The 21,597-nt window shown below is 37.0% G+C and overlaps 1 protein-coding gene across 2 annotated transcripts in view; it reads left to right on the top strand.

Moving 5' to 3' along the window:
* The first annotated feature begins 2,571 nt into the window (after nt 1-2,571).
* dysf (dysferlin, limb girdle muscular dystrophy 2B (autosomal recessive)) overlaps nt 2,572-21,597 on the top strand; it is a 112,829-nt gene continuing 93,803 nt past the window's right edge. For both annotated transcript variants that reach the window (XM_079257547.1, XM_079257546.1), the window contains exons 1-4: nt 2,572-2,873; nt 16,414-16,469; nt 18,483-18,574; nt 19,537-19,642. In XM_079257547.1, the coding sequence (XP_079113673.1) occupies nt 2,786-2,873; nt 16,414-16,469; nt 18,483-18,574; nt 19,537-19,642 (342 nt within the window). In that variant the 5' untranslated portion in view covers nt 2,572-2,785. The remainder of the gene's footprint in view (nt 2,874-16,413; nt 16,470-18,482; nt 18,575-19,536; nt 19,643-21,597) is intronic.

Genomic DNA, 21,597 nt, shown 5'->3' with positions numbered 1-21,597 from the left:
TTAGTTCATTTTTCAAGTTTTTATCCTCATAACTTTATCTATTTATTTGCTTCTTGTATTTCAAAATTTTATTTCAAATAACTTTTTTTTTTTATTTATTTTTTTTATCTTTTATTGTTTGTTTTTCCAGTTGTTAAATAATAAATTGCACTGTTTGGTTCCCATCTTTTTCTTTCTATTGTTTTTCCAAATCATTTTTCTTTCTTTTCTTTTTATTTTGATTTTTATGCATGCGTACATACAGTTTTAAATACAGTATTTTACCTCCACAGACATGTGCAATGATACTTTTTGTTTATCAGTGATATTTTGAATTTATTAGATTCTCTATTTTTTTAATGATATATAATCAGACATAATTATATTATATAAATCTTCTATAAAATATAGCTGTATCATTTTCTTTTCCTATTTATCACAAAGGTAAAGTTGTGTAATTACACTATATGCATTTATGTTCAATTATTTCATGTGTTTATTTATTCTTCAATAAGTAGTAATGTATTGGATGACTCACTAACTTTAACTAAAGTGATTCATTTACAAATATACCATCCTGATTCATGAATTTGCAAGTATAAAACTATTAAATAGATATCTACTATAGTGACCACTATGCATGAAAAGGTTAAATAATTTAAAATAAATTCAGGAAATAAACATTTTACATGATCAGCTCTTTTTGGAATTTCTTTACAATGAAATCAACAAGGTGTGTTTATGCCTTGAAAGTAAGAATTGCAGCGAAAACAAATGATTTATTACTGAGACTTTATTTTTAATAGTGTATTTGTATTAATAGTATTATATTAATATTATTAATTGTATTATAGTATAGTTTGCCTTTAAAATATTTTGGTATTTAATTGACATATAATGCAACTAAACAATCCAAAAAAGGTGAACTATTATTCTAAACTTGTGCCTTTTAATCAATAAACAGTAACTGTTCTGTTTACCTGTGTGCACCAGCCTGCTGTTCTGACAGAGAAATTAAATGCCATGGTTCACACAGATGTATTTTCGAACTCCAATGCTAAGAGGGTGAGATCCACAATCTTAATTTTAATCACCCCCACCCCATTTACTGGAGTTAGCCAGCTTCCCATAAGCGCACACCCCCTGGCTAAATGTGTAGCCCAGTGGGTCGGACTATAAATAGGGGGCAACAGAAATCCCCTCATGTCATCTTCCAGCCTGCAACGTGTACTGAACAGTAACAGTTGTTCTCTGCACATCGCAGGCTTCTCTTTCCCCCCCCGTCAGCTGGTGCGTTCAAGGGGCTGTAAATAGGAACTAGGAGAGAGGAGGCAAAGTTCAACCTTTTGCATTCCTTCACTGCATTTTTTCCTTGTTTAATCCTTTCATTCATGCGAGGTATGGCATTAGTTTGAAACAAATCACATGTTGGGGCTCCAGATTTAGTTTCCTTTTCTATAACGCCACAAAACACAGAGGCAAACGCTGGTTTGGATTCAGTTCAATTCAGCTTTATTTGTATAGCACCACTTCACAACAATGCTGTGTCAGGGCACTTTACATACACATCAGTTCAAGCCAATTCATAAACAGCCTAGCTAATAGAAACCAACAGATTGCATCGAGTCATGACTTTGATCCAATCCCCCATCCTGAGCATGCACGAGGCGACAGTGGGAAGGAAAAAACTCCCTTTTAACAGGAAGAAAACGTCCGGCAGAACCCGGCTCAGGGAGGGCAGCCATCTGCCTAGACTGGTTGGGGTGGAGAGGACAGGAAAGACAGATCAACTTTATTCAAAAAGACCTGTGGAAAAAGTAGAAATATGTTATAAATGGCAATATTGTCATATATTTATACATAAGGCAAAAGGAGAAAGGTAACTGTTCAAAGCATCAGGTGACGTCCCCATGGCTGCATGACTAATGGATGGCTAGACTACCTCTAACTATAAGAGCATAACCTGGACAGCTGCAATTCAGGAGATGCTCGTCCCATTGGCTGCATAACTGGAATAGATTCTAGTTTCTCTTCTGCGTCTTTTAAACATGTTAGAAGACATTTTATCAGAAAAATATAAAATAATTTGGAGTTAATCAAAGCTTTTCTTCATTATGCCTTAGGACTGATAACTGATCACTTTTCTCTGACTATTTTCTATGTATAAATCAGAAAGTTTGATGAATTCCATTTACACCATGTTCATAAATGTTGGAAACTTGCGTAACATAAACACCCAGCATTGAAACATCACCAAATCTTTAACAGACAGCAGAGAAGAGTGTTTTGCACTCCTTTTTGTTTGAACTACATTGTAAAATTTCCTTTTATTATTTTACTTCTGCTCAAATCTGTGTGAATAAGTCGGCTTGCTATTGTCCAACTTGTGTTTTTGGATTGGCAGAAATGGGATCATTTATCGTGTCGAGGCATATATGACCTGAAAATAAAGGCCACAGTGTGTGTGTGTGTGTGTGTGTGTGTGTGTAGCCCTTTAAGCCAGTTGTGATTGAGAGGACAGTGTGTGTGTGTGTTTGTGTGTGTGTGTGCGCATGAGTCAGCTAGCTATGCTTCTGCTATGTTGGTGTAGGGGGGGACAGCAGCTGAAACAGCTGAAAGCTGCAGCTCCATTACTTGCTCTCATTTTCTGCCTTACACCTTCTAGCTTCCATTCTTCTTCTCTTTCACTTCAGTGAATCCTCTTTTCTGGATTTTCTGGATATCCTTTGGACATTTTGACACCCACATATGGACAGGAGTGTGTCAGCCGATGGGATTTGACAGCTTTCGGAGTGCGTTTTGAACCATGCTGCGTGTGTTTATTCTGTGTGCAGAGCGTCTGCAAACACCAGACGATGACATCAGCGATGCCTACTGCAGTGTCACACATGAAGGTACTGATCGTGTATGTGTGTGCTGATACAAAGATATCAGTTGCATATATATGGATGTGATTGGTTAAATCTCTGTAACTTTAAAGGCTCTCGTCATCATTTTAACTGGGGTAGGGAAGGAAAGGAGTTAAAAAGAGATAAAGAAAGAGGATGGGAGGAAAGTGGAGAGTTACATATAAGGATGCGATGACAGGAAGAAGAAGAAGAATATCCATAGTGCCTCCAGCAAAGCTAGACTGTGTTTATAGCTAACACCAGTCTCCCAGCAGAGTTTATCTTTGGGGCCTCTCTTCCTCCCTGTTAATGGTTTTGGTTTGGATGAAGGCTTAAACATCGCCACCATCACCAGTATGTGGCTTAGTCAGTCGCCCAGCTGGTTAGTGCATCACCCTTGCACTTAAATGTACTCTATTACTAAACAGGCTAAAATTTCATAGCAGTGAATCCCGAAATATTGATCATTTATTGACTGATTCAGTTGGAAAATTTAGTATCCAGTTTCAGGATCTGAATGAATAATTTCCTGCACAACATGAGCATACAGATATACTGTTTTTAGCACATCAGCAGACAGTTGGAGCACCAGAAGCCTAAAAAAGGAGCCATTCTCTGCTGAAAAACCTAATGTTGAGCTTGTCACAGTGTTGGAAGAGAGCCAGACTCGACTCAGTTTAATTAGGTTTATTCTGCTCATGATTCATCATGTCTGTGGGTTTTAAATGATTCATGACTGGTGCATTTACAAAAAAAAAAAAATCTAAATCTTGTCATTGAAGGACGCGGTATCCTAACCTGACCTTAGTTTCATCATTACCATCCTGCTTGCTGTCTTTGTTGCTGTCTTTCATGGGTTTACCCACCGTAGAAGCTATAAAGGGCTTAACAAATTGCTTTTTCTAGCTGGCTTCTTAAAAACATCTATATACTATATGTAATGATGGGAAGTCATTTTTTTATGACTCTTAGTAACAATTGGTGTGTGTCAGATCCAAGTTCTCTAGCTTAAGTGTGTCATGAACTCATGACACTATGTGTGCACAAAAGTTTCCCTGTTCAGTATAGGCCAGTGCCTGCAGAGTGTTCAGACGTACGCTCAAAATCTGGGCAAAAAAACCAAAAAAACGAGAAAAGTAAGTTGGAATATATAGTTTGTCATTTATAAGTATTATTCTTCCTGAGGCAGTTTGTGTATTGTTGAGTTTGTGTGTCCTTGAGGACTTGTGGATGTGAAAAAAATTGAGTTGACATTTGTCTGATTAGTAAACAACTGAACAAAGTAAGCAATGTTGCTATGGTAACCATGGAGCCAATCAGAACTGAGTATTTTTGAATCAGAGAAACTTCCTTGTGACAGTAGTTCTAATTTGCTGAACAAATTTAAACATATATTAGGCGTGTTTCCATTAGATCTAGAATTGCGCAAAAACTAAATATTGCAATAAAAAAAAAAAACTAATGGAAACATCTACATTTAGAAAAAAAGTCTTAAATATCATTAAAAAGTTTTTATGCTCTCATGAGGTGTTTGGTCAGATGTTTTGATATAGAAACATGTCGCCAAAGTGTAATGGAAACACTTTTTTTACATTGACGTGTCCGAGGACATGACGTGGGGGTCATGACCAGTTAATTTCTGGTAAAGATGGCGCGGTGTGGAACAAACAACATATGTTGTGTCTCAGTTCAGGGTCTGCACGCTTCGAAGTACAGCTTCGTTGACTGCATACGTCATTGTCGTGCACCAAGGGTTGTTCCAATTCAAAGACTCCTTTAAATCCACTCTTCAAATCTGCACTCTGTTTGGCTCCAGGTTAGCTTAAAACGAATATTTCAAGCGACACATCCAGGCTCTTTTCTCCCAGAATTCATTGCATGCATGATAGAAAAGAATGAGCAGGACTGTGCCGGCGAGGAGTTTTTAAAAAAAAAAAAAAAGTGTATACACACGTATTTGTCCCAGCAGACAGGCTGGGAAGAGAGCGGGAAATAACCACAAATGAATTTAATTCATTTGTCTGAGCAGGATTATTTTCACTGAAGTTAATGTCAAATTAACAGAATAACTTTTAGGCCGGAGAAGAAAGCTTCACTGCACTCTAAGCCAGAGGAGAGATTATGTCTTAGTTCAGGGTCTGTTCACTTCCAAGTGCAGATTCCTTGGCTGCATACGTCATCCTGGCGCACCAAATGCTGTCCCAATTCAAAGGCTCCTTCAAACCCACCTTTCAAATCAGCACTTTGTTTGGCTCCAGATTAGTTTAAAACAAAGAGGACAAGCGATGCAGCCTTCGCTGCCTCTTTTCTCCCAGAATTCATTGTGCGCCTGGTTGAAAAGATTGAACAGCAGAGCGCCGGTGCTGGTACCACACTGGTGAGGCAGGTTTTTTCCTCATTGCCCATACAAGTCAAACAAGCCATTTGTGCAAGTACCGCAAAAGTAAAACAGTAAAATAAAGGTTATTTTTTTCTGCATTACTAATGATAAATGATAATGTGAGCCTTTTGTGTTTTTCTGGAACCAGAAAGATTGTGCAGACACCAAAACAAAGCTCTCTCACTGGTCTGATCCACACGGCTGCTAAAACCTTCATGCAAGGACTAAGCGAATCTGTGTTTGGTGATGAGAAAACCTCATGGTCTTCACATACGGTATATCTGTGAGATCAGACTCTCAGTCTTTAAAAAAACAAACAAAAAAAAATCATACTCTCTAAAATCATGAATATTTCATGCAAGTCTTTATGACAATATAATCTGTAAATTGCCCAAAATGATGAAGAACTGTTTTTTTTTTTTTATCAGTCCTGTTGGCAAGAAATTCTTGATTAGGTGGCCAAGATCAGATGAATGCTGGTGTGTGGTTGCAGAATAATCATGCTCAACTATGAAAAAAAGGATTTTTAACCACTGCATCTATTTATAATGTAGTTTCAGGAAAAAAATACTTTTTTGCATAAAGTACAATATTGTTTGTCAAGTTACTCTCACAAATGGTTTGTATGATTTCCAACAAACAACAGTACATGAATATTCGTACATATTATGAAATTCTGACCCACTTGGTGCCAAAGTCACCAAATGTGCTCTGATTCGTCTCAGTGCAGAGGAGCAGATGCTGCACTTTGAGCCTCTCCCGGTCACCCAAGCTTCCGCGTTGTCTCTAAGACGCTAACTTCAAAGATTAACTACTCTGCATCAAATTTTCACTGCTCCAGTAAAAAATTCCAAATTTTCTTGATAAATGTGTAATTTTTTATAATGATCTAACGATCATTTGGAATGATCTCGGGACCCTCACTTTGAGAAAGGCTTTAGTAATTGTGTGTCTTCTATGCTCCTCCTAAAATACCTTAAAGTGTTTTTGGTGAGAAACAAACACACAAACAAAAACTAACAAAACAAAAAAAAGAACTTCTGGGTGGATGTTGGTCCTTCAGGGAGACAGACGGTGGAACACACCACGGTGAGCCTCCTGATTCAGCCGAAGCGGCAACCACGAAATTCAAGTACCATTATCTCCATGGTAACACGTTACTATAATGGTACAAATCATATACTAGTGTAATGTGTAACTCATGATGAACTAATTATTGATGATCATGAACTAATAATGATCTTATTGATGATTCATGTGTTTACTTGATCCTTAACTGACCATCCATTATTATGGGTTTATGTCCAGTTTCTTTGTGTTGAAGTGCTGCATTTCTTTTGGACATAGATAACCCTTTTTAAAAGTCATCTTAGAATTAAAACGTGTCTACTTTAGCTTCACGTTTAATCATGTAGAGCTATATCAAATCTTGCTATTCACAATGAATCTTCTAATTTCTTTCTAAAAACTCCTCAATTTGGTATTTGTGTTCTCCTCTTTAAGTCCCGTCAAATGTCTGCATTCCTAAATGTTCCTGCAGCTACTAATTTAGTTTGCTGAGCTCTTCGACCTGACTTCACAGTGATACGTTCTCCTCTTTCAAAGTCAAATATGTCGTCCATTATCTGCATTCCTACATCATCTTTGGGTTTTAGATTGGGTTTGCTGCGCTCCTCCTTTCCTGATGTCACTGTGATCTTGTTGGTCATTGAATTATTTGAATGTTCAAAGCTCTTTAGTTTTTGCAAATCCATTTTCAGCTTTGCATTTTGCTCTTTGAGGTCCTGATTTTCTTGTTGGAATAAGTCATGCTCGTTTTTCAACGCGTCAAATGTTGCTTTGAAGAACTTAACTTCTTCCAAATCCTCTTTCAGCTTCTCATTTTGCTTTTGGAGGTCTTTGTTTTTCTGCTCCATTAAATCTTTCTCATGTTTCGAGTCAAATGTTACCTTGAAGTACCTCAGTTCTTCCAAATCCTCTTTCAGCCTCTCATTTTGCTTTTGGAGGTCCTCATTTTTCTGCAGCAATAATTCGTTCTCATTGTTTAAGTCAAAGGTTACTTTGGACCTTTTGACTTTTTGCATCTCCTCTTGTTGCTTCTCGTTTGGCTTTTTGAGGTCCTCATTTTTCTGCACCATTGATTCGTTGTTATTTTGCCAGTCAATAGTTAGTTTGAAGCTCTTCAGTTCTTCCAGATCCTCTTGCAGCTTCCTAATTTGCTCTTTGAGCTCCTTATTTTCTTGCTGAAATAAATCCTGCTCATTTTTCATGGAGTCAAACGTTGGTTTGAAGCTCCTCAGTTCCTCCAGATCCTCTTTCAGCTTCTCATTTTGCTCTTTGAGCTCCTTATTTTCTTGCTGCAATGAATTGTTCTCATTCTTCAGTGAGTCAAACTTTGGTTTGAAGCTCTCCAGTTCGCTCAGCATTCCAGATTTAAAGTGCTCCATTTGTTTTTCAGTTCGTTTAAGTAACTTTTTGGTTTGATCAAATTCTTTTTGCAAAACCAATTTTTCCTGCGAATACTCCTTCATGGTGTCAACCGTATCATAGATTTCCTGTTGCAAAGAATCTTTTTCTTCTTCTGTACCGAGCTGAACAGCTTGTAGATCTTGCAGGTCCTCCTTCAGCTGCAGAATTTCCCCCTCTAGTCTATCTTTCTCTGCTTTTCTCCTGATCCTCTGATCTTGCAGCTTTTGCTTTAAGACTTTGTACTCACTCTCTACTTCTTTCAGTCTCTTCTGTGTCTTTGCTTTCTGTGAGTTTCTAGCCGTCTTGCATGCCAGCAGAGCATCGTTGGCTTCTTTCAACTCCAAGGACTTCTGCTTGTTAATCCTCAGCAAATCATCTACTTGTAGCTTGAGATCCCATTCCTTTAGCTGGCGGCAGAGCTGGAGATCTTTGCGAAGCTGCTTCATTATGAAGTGAAGCTCCTTGTTGTCCTTTTTAAGGTCTTTATCCTCTTGCCGGAGCTTTTTGTCTTTAACAGGAGCATGGCTAGACTCCTTCCTGGTGGATCGAAACAATTTTCCAAACATCGTGTCAGTAAAAAAATTACTTACTATCCTCAGTGATGTGCTCTTCAGTGGAGAAATGATGCGTCTCAGAGAAATTTCCGTCCTTAAGAATTCTCGATGATGTCACTTTGTGCATGTACTTAGACTTTGTTACATCACGGACCCGCTTTTCTTTAACATCAGTGATGTCTCTTTGACGACAACACTGTCCTTCCACAACGTTGTCATGGAGACGTCCCGTCACTGCTGATGGAAGTTGTACAATTAAAATAGAAGGAATGCGATTGGCCAGCTTCTGCATGATTCTGATTTTTTTTCAGGAAAGAGGATTTTTATGCAAAGATAAGACAAGGGTCCCGAACTTCTACTTTGACCTGGGACAATGAAATTTAGTACATGTGTGTAACACCCCAAGAAAAGCAAAAAAGTCAATGAAGCACCTGTTGTCATGGCAACGGCGTGTCCGCAATTTTAGCGTTTACACCCATTTTTTCACCTTATGCGCATTGCATTGGAATAAAACTAGTCTGAGGGGATTCATGCAATTGATTCCAAATTCAGCAGAAAGCTTCGTGACAAGTCGGAGACCAAACGCTGTTAAATTTTTCTTAAAAGAGTAACCGTGGCAACCCGTGGAAAAAAGCCCTCTCGCCATGAAACACGGTTTACTCATATCTCCGTACCTGTTGCCATGACAACGGCATGTCCACCATCTCGGCATTTATGCACTTTTTTTTTTATTTTGTGCACATTGTATATCTCCGTGTAAATACATTGGCTCTGCAATAAGTTAAAAGCAGACCACATAAACATCACTATAGGATATGAACTCGGCTCAGAATATATGACTTATCAATGGTCTATTGTCTATATTTGTGGTTCTTTAACTGGTCGCGGGATTACTTCAGGGACTTGCCACACAACTGGAAAAAATATAAAGTTTACTTTTACTGAATAAATGAGGTATTTTCACCGGGGCTGAAAATTAAATAATTTATGCCAGGATAATTCTGTGAAAGCAGAACATTAATTCAAAACATTAACTCACTAACAACAGTTATTAAGAGTTATTTCATTTGTCGTATTAAAAATCTAAATTTGGCATTCTCTCTGTGATAGAAGCTGATTTCTGCAGAATATGTGCTTTGTCCCAATGGTAAACCAAATCCACCAAAAACCACTTTATTCTCTTCATTTATTAAGATTCTGACAGTTTTCCAGCCTTGCATTTAGAAAATGGCTGCAGAATAATCCATTTAATAGTTCTCATACTTAAACACTCAGTTGGGTGGTCGTGTAAACACCAACGTACAATATCTTGGGCGTCATGGCCCAAAAATATGGGGAACCAACTATAAAACTAAAGCTCTAGCTTGAAGTATATAAACAAATTGAAATATTTGCTGAGTTCAGGGTTTTTCACCAAACTGTGTCTAAGACTTTATCTGTGCACACACAGCTTCAGGCCTCAATGTGGCGCTGTCTCATAGTACGTGAAATATTTTTGTACCTTGTTTTGTCAGTGATGACAAAATCAGATACCTTGAATTTCAGACCTAGGTAACCAACTTACAAATCAAGTATTAAAATTTTAAAAGCCCAAATATAACAATTTAGAGTGTCCAAATTGTGCTTCTCTTAGTCTGAGCCGAACTGATATTCAATACTTTGACATTTTTTGTTCAAGTTATGTGTCAAGAAACAGTTCATATCTGTTCTTAGCCGTCACATTATAAAACTTATTACTGTTTTTCTTCCCATCTGAGTGTAAAATTTTAAAGATAAGTTGAATAACAATGCAAATGCTTTATTGTTATAGATTTTCATGAGTTTTACAAACAGATTTCAAAGCCAGGTTGATGTTTAAAATCTTCCAGGAGAATAAATTTGTAGGTGGTGGTATCTTACACTGAAAACAGAAATTAGATTAAATCAGCCCATTAAATGTACAAACTGACCAGATAAAATGAAAAAAAGGAGAGAAAGAAGTAAAGGGAGTGAAGCAGATGATATTCCGGCAAATATTCAGGCAAGAGAGGGAAACAATCAGGAGGCAAGAAAGGAAAAGAGAACAGGAAATGTTGTGATTTCCTCTGCATATGAGGTGTGTGTTCCTGACATTTGCGCTATCTCTACGAGGGTGTTTGAGTCAGAAAAGAGTCTTCTTTGGTCAAAACACGTCTCTAATTGAAATGGACTAAACAAACGAACGAAACAAAACATCAACTTTTGTTTTGGGAATTACGAACTAACGTTGCTGATTTCTTTGTAATGACTTCATCTTTTTGAAAATTAAGAAGATTTTACAGTTTTTCTTTCTTTTTCCCCTTTTTTTGGCCTTTGACCTTCTCTGGATGGTTGATTTTAATGCCATTAATATAATCTGAAAACTCTTGTGGTCATGTAACCAACTGTTCCTTCACCGCTGGATGCCTTTAATTTGGTGAACCTAATCACGTTTCATTCATTGGGTTCTGGTTTCATCCAATTCAACCATTCGTAACAACAGAGCAGATTTTAGGACGCTGCTGGATTCTGTGGACGTTTCAGCTATGTTACGTTGTGTTGTTCAGCGAGCCAACAACTTGAGACACTATGACCCTCTGGCGAGTGTCACATTTAGAGGTAAGAGAGCAACTTCATACTCAGGTATAATAAAAACAAAGAAAACATACCACTACATATTTGTTAAAGCAGTCTGCAAGTTTAAGGGTTATGATTAAAACTCATAGATTACCAAAATTATGACATAATTCGATACAGGTTGCCTGTAAATGTCTAAACTGTTAAATGTTCACACTAAGAAAAACAGCAAGAAAAAATGCTGCTTTGCATTTTTTTCTTTTCTTTTGGACAAAAATGATGATAATATATGGTTTCTTTAATAGCTGAGATGTTGGTAATTATATAGTAATAATAGGGAAATTGTTCAAACTTAATGAAACAACAACACTTTTAGCTTTACATACCCAAACCAAGTAGTAGAAATGTCTCAAGCATGCTATTTTCCACAGTTTTTCTTTTCAAAATAAAATCCCTTTTAGTTATAATTCCTTGAGATAGTTTAAGGAGTTTCAGCAGGTCAGTACCTGGAATTTTTATCACATATAAACATCACATTTATATATTGTTTTTTTTCTTTAATTAATAAAAATTGCAACAAATAGTTACTGATATGATTATTAGCATACATTTAAATTTGTTTTTCCTTTGTAAGACCTAATTTTTTTTACATTACTTTTGTTCTCTATACAGTCTTTAAGGAATCATTTAGCTCCATATCAATTGTTTCAGATGTAAGGGATAGTTCACATTTTGTGTTATTTATTGTAAAATGTGGAACCATGGCATTATGCCACTTATTTTTTAATGGGTACTTATGTGAGTTTAGGTAAATATTATATCAGCTGAAGGAAAAATTTCTGTTGACATGTTTCTTAGAACTTAAAAAACTGTTATACTTTTGCATTTATATGATAATTTCCCCCTAGCAAGCTAGCCTGGCTAGCTGCTCAAGCTAACGTGCTATTTTCCCTGATAAATACAGAAAACCTTATAAAAGGAAAATAAGAATAACATTACTACATTATCAAGGCTAATAGTACTAATAATTGTACTTAGAATGAATTAATAAATTAAATGTGTTTGAATGCATGTTATTTCACCATCATTATTATTATTTCTTGGGTTTATTCAGCTCAAATGCAAAGTGTTAAGCTAGTAGCTGGAGGTACAGCTTGTTAAGCCACAAACACGGAGCATGAAAGGTCTTTCTGTGACTTCATCTCAACTCAAGATTTGACTTTAACATAAATAAATATTCCAGATAGGTTGGTTACCTGTGCAGATGTTTCAATATAAATGATCTTATTGATAATTTGACATCTCACAGGTTTTGCCCATCCAGTAACAGCCCCAACCTGAATCCCCAGGAAGGTGGCGCCACTGCAGAAACATGGATATCTTCCAGCCAAAATACATTTTGATTTCAGTATTGATTCGTTTACATAATTAACCCCATGACCAGCACCATGTGGAACAACGTGGCTACCTGTTCTAGTCTTGGGTTTTGTTTCCAGTTGTTTGTTTTTGACTTTCCACAAGTCAGTGTTTACCTCCTTAATGTAATGAACTGTGCTCTTAACTTCCTGCCTTTGTCTGAGCACAGTTTCCTGGTGCCATCACACATACTTGTTTTACTCTCTTACTTAAGCCTGGACCTGAACCTAACCTGAAAAACAAAATCAAACTATAATCAGAGAGCAGAGAGCAGTATAACTCATTCTTAAGGTCATATATTCAATATTAACACTAATGGGCAGCATTCATTTTTCTTTGTTTATTTCATTTTCTTTTATTATTTTTGCCACAAAAAAAGGATATAAATCACCTTCTTCTGCTTGTCATACAAGCACATATTTGCATAATTTCCCTTTCCAGTTATATGTAGAAAAGCAAAGACTGCTCATTGTTGATAGTTTCTTTTCTTTTCTTTTTTTTAAAATAAAATTTCTGGATTCAGGAATTCATGGCAGGGTGCAGGAGGACATTTCCTCCTATCAGGAAAACAGATACCATACCCATTTATAGAAGGCAGGAATGATTATGGACAAATCAGGAAGCAGTGGGAGGAGAAAGGCAAATAACTGTTATTAATAAATCAAAACTGAAGCACAAACAAAGAGAAGCACAGACTGCTATTACTGCAAACTGAAAGCTTATCATGCAAATTTTAGTGCATTGTAAGATCATTTGTATGAGTTTTTCTGCAGAAATATTATTTTTTGTTGGAAATATTTAATCTTGGTCAGTCACTTTTGCACTTTTGGAAAGATGGATCTCACCTTTTATTGGTCTATGACTGTGATATGCTTCTATGTGATTGACTTTATATTTTTACTGCACTGAAAAACAAATTTCCCATTGAGTGATGATAAAAGTGAACTGAACTGAATCAAATATGTTCTGGCTTACTGCAGTGAATATGAGAATGAATATATTCTATACTAGTGTGTCATATATAGTAGAGATTTATAGTCTTACTGCAGAGTAATGCTTTGATAAGAATGAATTCTTTACAGCCCTGATAGGAATACATTTTTGTCTGATTGTGTGCACGTGTGTCTGCAGGTGATGTGCTTGTAGTTGTGTGCCAAGAGAAGGATTTCCGACCCAAGTGCCATTATTGAAACAATGTGTTGACATCCATTGAAACCAGGAATAAAACTTCCATCCCTGTTCCTATCCTGCGCTAATCATTATCTGGACACACAAACACAACAATCTTGAATGATTCAGTACCTTAAGAGCACAAAGCTGAATTTAGAAAACATGAAGTTCACTGTGAGCAAGTAACACACCAGTTTAAACACTAATGGAGAACACAAGCCCAGCAACACACACACACAAACACACACATCAGGCAGGTCTAAACTTAGGTTTCCCATACGTAGCTCACAGCTTCGCGAGCCTCGGTCTGTTCTATTCTCAGCTCATGACAGAAAATGTGCCAAGTTAAACCAAGCAGGAAGTCAATGCTGTGCCACTTCCTGTTAGATCCAATCCAAGAAGTCCATGCCATCCACACACAAAACACACACATATCAACACAAAGCAACCTCTTGAACCATGTTTGGAAGGGTGGAGATGTTTTTTTATGATTTCCTCCAAGAACGGAGGTACACTTACGTAGGTGCTGATGGGTTGGATTTCTGTGTGTGTTTGTGCGTACTTCACTATGTGTGGAGGTTAAGTGTGTGTGCATGTTTTGAAACTTGGTGATGACTGTGGGAAAAACAGGAAAGCAAACAAGCTTTCTCAGGGTGTGTATTATGAGATATAACATAATGGACGAGTGTGTTTATTGACCACAAATATACAAATTGTGTTGAAGCTAAACACTGACAACAGCTACGTTTACATGGAGTGCTTTTATTGCAATCAAATGTTCAATCCGAATAACAAAGTGCCATGGAAACACCACAGCTGACCCATTTCGCCTCAGTCGGAAAGAATTCTCAATCGGATCGAGAAGGGTGGTTTACACATTTTCAGGATCTGATCAGCAGACAAAAATACACATGTCTACACTCATTCCAACTGTTTTGTGGTGGATGTATCTGTGCATGCTTGAACCACCTGGAGGTTACATGAAATTATGAGTTTTCAGAGAAAACTTGGATTCAGGATTACTGAGCATTTAGATCAGTGATCCTCACTGTTAATTCAACAAGTTGTACTCAATGTACTTAGACAAGAAAAGAGACACTTCATATATATATATATATATATATATATATATATATATATATATACAATGTCCATTGTGCACATTTCCGCCTATCTGGAAAAAAAAAAGGAAAAACGAATCAGAACATTTTAATCTCTCTGTGTATCTGGAGGAATTCTTCTTTTCTATCAAATACAAATGTAAATAATAACATTGTGATGATTCATATTCTCATGTGTTTGCTTACATTCATGTGCGGAGGTCTCCTCTCCGTTCGGTGATGTATTCTGGCAGCTTGTTGCTGCCTCATCCACCTCCCAGAGTTGCCCAGCAGACAGGAAATCAGAGCTCAGGACTTTATGTTACAGGAAGTTGCAGAGAGATAACACACAGACAGATTAAAGTTATTGTTTGCTGCTTGTTATTTGAGAAATGCATATTTACACACAATGTGTGCTATTTGCGAGTTCCCTGGAAATTCCTCTGGGCGACCTGCTCTGCTGAGACCAGTAGTTTATATGGTCAAAGGCTTCATTATAATGATGATAAATGTCATTTCTGACATTCAGGTTTGGTTTGTTCACTGAAGCTAAGTCACATTTACAGATGATTTCGTTGTTGTTAAAGTTAAAGCTGCTCCATTAAGTACATTTTAGTCAAATTTATTTTAATATGCAGGTCCAGAAATAATCAAGCATTTTTCAAAAACCCCTTCATTCATTTTGTATTGATCCTGTGTCTGATTGGTCAACTGCTAGGAGTAGTGGTACTGAGCAGGGAAGGTGGGCGTGGCTTTCTTCTCATGAACATGCACAATCTAGAGAAGATGACCAGTCACTGAGTTCCTCCTCCGTGACATCACTAAAATTTCAAATTAGAAAAAAATGTCTAAAAAAATAGTTTCCATCGCCATGGAAACAAAACATAGAGACCTGGAAAACTAAATGCATTTGAGTAATAAAAAAAAAAAGGAGCTGCTCATATTTCTGAAGAGTATTCAACACTATAACACAGCAGAAAGCTCAAAAAACTAGAAATAGCATCATAGAGCCCCTTTAAGGTTTGGATTTTGGGATGACTGGCTGTTATAAATAGAAGAAAATGCAAAAATATAATAAATACACCTGCAGGCCACTTTATACATGTTCAGTTACTTAATACAAACATAATCAGCCAATCACATGGCAGCAATTTAATGCATTTAGTAATGCAGACATGGTTAAGATGACTCTAAAGTTCAGAGAGAGCATCAGAACGATGAAGAAAGAAAGTTTGCTAGTTTGAATATTTTAGAAACTGCTGATCTACAGGGATCAATGCAAAGACTTCTTGTTTTCTTCAGTCTACTAACCCACGCAGCTTGGGATTCATTCCAGTCTGGAGTAAAAATATCAGAACTAATTTCATTTAATAAATTCTGTTCTTTCCTTTCAGACAGCGAACAGCATCTGTGTTTGTTATTGTTTCTGACTTCATTTTGATTTTCTGTTCGCTCACTTGTTTGCACTTTAAAATCTATCAGTTATATAGACTCGCGAAGGTATTGGTATTATTTTCTTCTGCTTCTTTGTTGTTGATTACCTTCTTTGTTGGTAGTACCGTCATTATAATAGAAAAACTTTTTATTCTTTTGCTGAAATAAAGTTTCTAAAAAAAATGTATTTTACTCATGGATTTCTGTTCAGCACTGTGCCCACAATCATGTTTTATTTAACAAAGTTCATAATCCGGTTAAAAAGGAATTTAATAATGTGTAAATCATGAACAAACCCTCATTTTATTTTTTATAGTGCATCAATGAACATTTACAGTGCAATGCAGCAAGTAATGCAGCAGCATGCCAAAGACATTTTTTTGTTGTTCTTACTTGTTTTTTTTTTTTGTAATGAACTATTAACATGATTGTTTCTATATTTACTTCAGGATCCAAGAAGAAAACAAAAGTCATCAAAAACAACCCCAACCCTGTTTGGAACGAGGTAAGTCATCTACCTCCAGTCTGTTTTCACCATTAAAGTGAGATGTTGCCTTAGAAATGTGGAGAAAACATAAAAGTATGATCTATTATGACTATTTTGTAAAATAATTTCACAAAAACACATCAGATCTTTTTATACATGTCCAGGCAGACAGAATTCATATTGAGCTTATGATTATGACTTACAGATTAAGTTACATTTTCCAATGAAGCTGTGTTCCACTCAAGCGACAACCTCCAGCGGTTAAAAGTGAAGCCTATGCGGAAGTGCATAAAACTGCACTTCACGGCAGAAATAAACATGTTTACAGCCTGGTTCAAAAATCCATTTTAGGTTTAATAGGTCAGGTTTACCTTCATGACAACTGTGGGGGGAGTGAATTTTTTTCTAACTCGCCTGTTTTAAAGTAATTTAATCTTGAAGTTCTGCAAATTTAAGGGGCGTGTCCTTTTGATTGACAGGTACCAATCTCCGGCTTTAAGTAAGAAGAACGTAGAACAACCGCGGTCTTTAGCCGGTTAACAACATCACTTAGCTTTAGCCTGCTTACCTCTGTTAGCTTGTTAGCTCCCGTTATCTCGGGGTTAGCTCGGTTAGGTCTTAGCTACAGAAAGCTCTGAGTTCGCTCGATGTCAATCATCCACTATGACACTCACAGTCCCCCTCTCAGCTCCACCTCTTTGTCCATATTTGTATTTTCCGGGTGAGACAATAAGCATGACGCTGCCAAGATGGCAACGGTAGGAACCGCCCACCGAGCTTCAATTCAGCTCTTCACAAACCTATGGGTGACGTCACGGACACTCCGTCCATCTCTTTATTTACAGTCCATGGTTCCACTACAAGATGTTTCAGGTTTTCTGTCACTGCAAAATGCAACATGCATCCCATAAACAAGGCCAATGAAGTTCATATAAGCTAACTTTGATTTATAGACTTTAAAGAAACAAAAACTGTTAAAAGGTTCATTTCTGCCCCCTTTGCCTATGTAAATAGGCATGTCCATGTCAAACATAGTCAAATATCACTGCCTCACATTTGTATTTGTTTGTTTACAAAAATCTATATATAACACATCCTGTAAGGAAAAGAATTACTCAGACACAACCCACACAAACCCCCCACTCCACTGTAGATGAGGTATTTTATTAAATACAAAATAACTGGACCAGGTTAAAACAAAGAAATGTCTTAGCATCGTTTTTATTTTATTTTGGTTCCTCTTGGTCGCTCATGAGTATGGTGGCCCTGAAGTGTCACAGCAACATACTGCTCTGTTTCCTGCATTTTAACCAACATTTGAAAGAAAAAAAACCGCATGTACAAAATTACAGCAAAAGACAGATAAAAAGCTTTATACCATGGTCTGGGTAAATACTTTTTTTATTTTATTGGCTGCCGGCTTCGACAGTTCATGGCTCAGCGTAGTCCATTAATTTCTGATAATGGTCACCTTTCAGGCATTGTCCCTTAGGTATGCATATGCATACTTAACCATTAGCATAAAGGAGCCTTAACACAACTTGTAACTTTTTATATGAAGTTTTGTGCAGCTTTTAAAGTATCCCATTTAGCATGTCTTGCATTTTTTAAAAAGTTCCTTGAATCATGATTTTTAAATGAATCCTCTAGATGCACCTTATAGTTTGACCGACTAAGCAGAAAGTTTTCAGCTGGAAAAGCTATTTTGCTACATTCATTTATGCATTTATTCATTCATTCATTAGCTGAACTGTTTAATCCGATCAAGGGTCATTGGGGAGCTGGAGCCTATCCCAGCAACCTCCGGGTGAGAAGCGGGGTACACCCTGGACAGGTCGCCAGTCGATCGCAGTATTTTGCTACATGACACCTTCATTTATCAGAAATTAGTTGCAGAAAAGCAGAACTGATTTGTTTACAGCAGAACCTGTCACCAGATGAAGAAAACCTGAAAATATGTTGGAATTCATTCTCATAGAGTCCTGTTTTCCTGCTGCTGTCATGTTTTCTTGCTTGTTTTTGTCTCTCTAGGGATTTGAATGGGATCTGAAGGGCATTCCTCTGGACTCTGGATCAGAAATTCACTGTGTTGTAAAAGACCATGAGAAGATGGGAAGAAACAGGTACGGCTTACTAAGAAGGAACATGTAGGGATTATTGGAATTACTTACAGACTAAGGTGGAGGGAATGCATCAGCCCCATAACTCAGAACATGGGAACTGAGATAAGAGCTATAGCATTGTGAGGAGTGATAGATGGATGGGGGTTGGGGGGGGGGGCGGGGGGGGGGGGGGGGGGGGTAGCGTAGCTGATATGCCCTCCACTCAGTTATTTTTGGACTGTTTTGCTCCATCAAGACAAAACAAGAAGTCTGAGCTCCCTCAGAGGGGAAGGAGCAGACGTAATGTAATCAGGTCATCCTCTCATTGTGGTTCTGTGTGCATTCAGTCATATTTCCACCCATTCATCGACTGATGTGCTGAATGATTAATTGAACCATTCATCAGCAGCTTGGAATACACACAGAGTGGAGTGTGACCTCTTTGGTCAGTAGAATTTCAGACGGGTCGGTGGCTTAAATGTGAATCTAGTTTATGCAACTGGTGCATTGGAATCTTAATTGTGTAACACATCTGCTTGGACTTAAGAAGTACCACATTTGTTGTAAGTCAGTCCAAAATATCTCAGAGGAAACTTCAAATAGCAGAGAAACAAGACAAGACAAGACAATATAAGATTTTATTCCTGTAGATAGGAAAATTCATGCGCTACAGTAGCAAGATGAGTAGAACATGAAGTGCATAACTTCATTTTCCTATGTCCTGTGAATAAGGAAGGACACTGTCCTCATAAAAAGCATTTGTGACAGCTTTTATCAACATTTATTTCTGCCTTCATTCTTCATAACTGATTTCTGTATTTAGTTTTCTTTAAAGTAATTTAGTTAAATCGATTTATGTTGTTTCATAGTTGTGTCGTAGTTATAGAAGAAAGAACTTAAATAATGAAATTAAATGTCTTAAACCGCTACTTTTGGCCGCCACGGCTGATCATATTGTTTTCTCTCTCTGCTGGTCTGAACAGGTTTCTGGGAGAATGTCGGCTGTCTCTCCGAGACGTCCTCAACTCACCCAACCTGGCCGCCTCCTTTACTGTTTCCCTGTTGGACACGAAGAGAAACAACACTGGGGTGAGGATGAGGATGTGCAGAGTCATGACACATTCATGTAGGCCTGCTGATAAGTGAACAAAGAAAATGTCATCAGTCACTTAATCAGAGTTTCCAGTCTGGGTCTTGAAATAAGGAAGAATAACGTCTCTGTTTTTCCATCTCTTTATCTGTTTTCACTCATCTTTTTACACATCTTTAAAAATATTGGCCCTAAACTGAAACCATACAGTATTTACTGAGATTTAATTTCAGTCAGAAGCCAAGAGCAGCCATTTTTTTAACATTTTCTGAACAGAATTATCTCGAGATAATGAGTTAAGAGTCTTGAGATAATGGTTTTATTATATCTTTAAAACTATGATGAAGAGGCTTTTCTTTTGTTAAACTTAAGGAAATAAGGTCAAAAGAAGACATGCTTGCCTAACCTTTGTCTTATAACTTGTGGACATTAAATTTAGGTGCTAACCGCTTATTTTTAATCTCCCCTTCATAATCTTGTGATCTAAACCCCCCCCCCCCCAAAAAAAAATCAAAAGTTAATAATTAGTTATAGTACGCAGTTATCTTGAGAAAAGGCTAAATTCTTAAGAAAATAGAGAATATATAACTTATAATGTGAGAACGATTTTTGTTATTTTAAGATAGTAAAATAATAACTTGTGATCTAGGGATAAAGTAGGTCACTGCAGGCAAAGCAACACTATATATTTGTATAAATCTGCTGAAAAGAACTTAATTATTATTTACTAATCCAAACGAATGAATTTTATTTGAAAGCCAAACATAGAAATCACAATTTAGTGTTATTAACCTAATTAAGATTGGAAATTTCCCTTCCATTAGAGTAAAAGAAGTGATTTATTCTGTCTTTACATCTGCTGTAAACCAGAACAGCAGTCTCCTGTTTAGTCTCTACACTATGCTAAACCGAGCTAAGTTACACTAGCTACACTACGTTTTGCTAAGTTAGCTGGCAACATGCAGTAGTTTGCGATTTCATTTATTTTTCTCAAAATCATGGAATAACACATATACTACAATATCAGATTGTTCTCAAACCTAGTTTGTGTAATGTTTGCTCCAGTGTTGTCCATGTTGTTAGCTAGTAGGCCATGGAGTGGACAAAACACCCAAATTCAGTAAATCATCCCAATCATGCTTAAAGATGTCATTCAGTATTTTTTTCTTTGAAAATTTTTTTTTTTTTTTTTTTACCCTCGTACTTGTTCTTAAACCTGATCCAACTTCACTGAGGAGCTACTGATGACTCCTTAAAAGTGCATTCACACAATTTTCTGCTTGTCAGACTCTTAACTTGGGAATTTGTCATTGATACTCTAAATAGAGAAGCACGTATGATACATCTTTGTACCAAGCAGCAAGTAACAGTCTTAAAATACAATTAAAAATAAATTCTTTCCTAAGCTGTGTCATGTGAAGCTATACAACTTCATCTCTTCCCTTTATTTAGGTGCCTTTTATATGTTCTAATTCATGGTCTCTTAATAAACAATACACAAGCTGGTCAGACATGAGGACCAATCATTCAGCAAGATCCTAATTTACTAATTGTTTGAATGTATAGAAGAGGAAAAACTCTGTCTTTACCTAAGTGGGCCACGCCTATGGTCCTAGTCACAGAGAACTTTTTCCATCCTTGTTTCCTGAACTCAAAACAAAGTCTTCCTGTGAGTGTCAGAGTGGACCTGATTGATGTTCCACACACAGATTTAGGGGTTGGAAAGGCATGCAGAGGACAAGATGCCCACATTTCAGCGCGTGTGTACGGACACACCTAACTATTTATTAAAACACTGTCAGTTTGTCTGAGCAGCACAAAGAAATCATGAGAATAACAGACGGTAAAAAAAAAGGGTTGTCAAGTGAAGTATTTCCTATTTTTAACTGTACGAAGATAACAAAGACCACATAACTAAATCTTCACATCTGGAAGAACACACATAATGTGCTGT

The sequence above is a fragment of the Telmatherina bonti genome (assembly GCF_933228915.1).
Source record: "Telmatherina bonti genome assembly, chromosome: 18".
Classification (NCBI taxonomy): Eukaryota; Metazoa; Chordata; class Actinopteri; order Atheriniformes; family Telmatherinidae; genus Telmatherina; species Telmatherina bonti.
The sequence above is the reverse complement of the archived record's forward strand: the minus strand, read 5'-3'. Positions and strand labels throughout refer to the sequence as shown.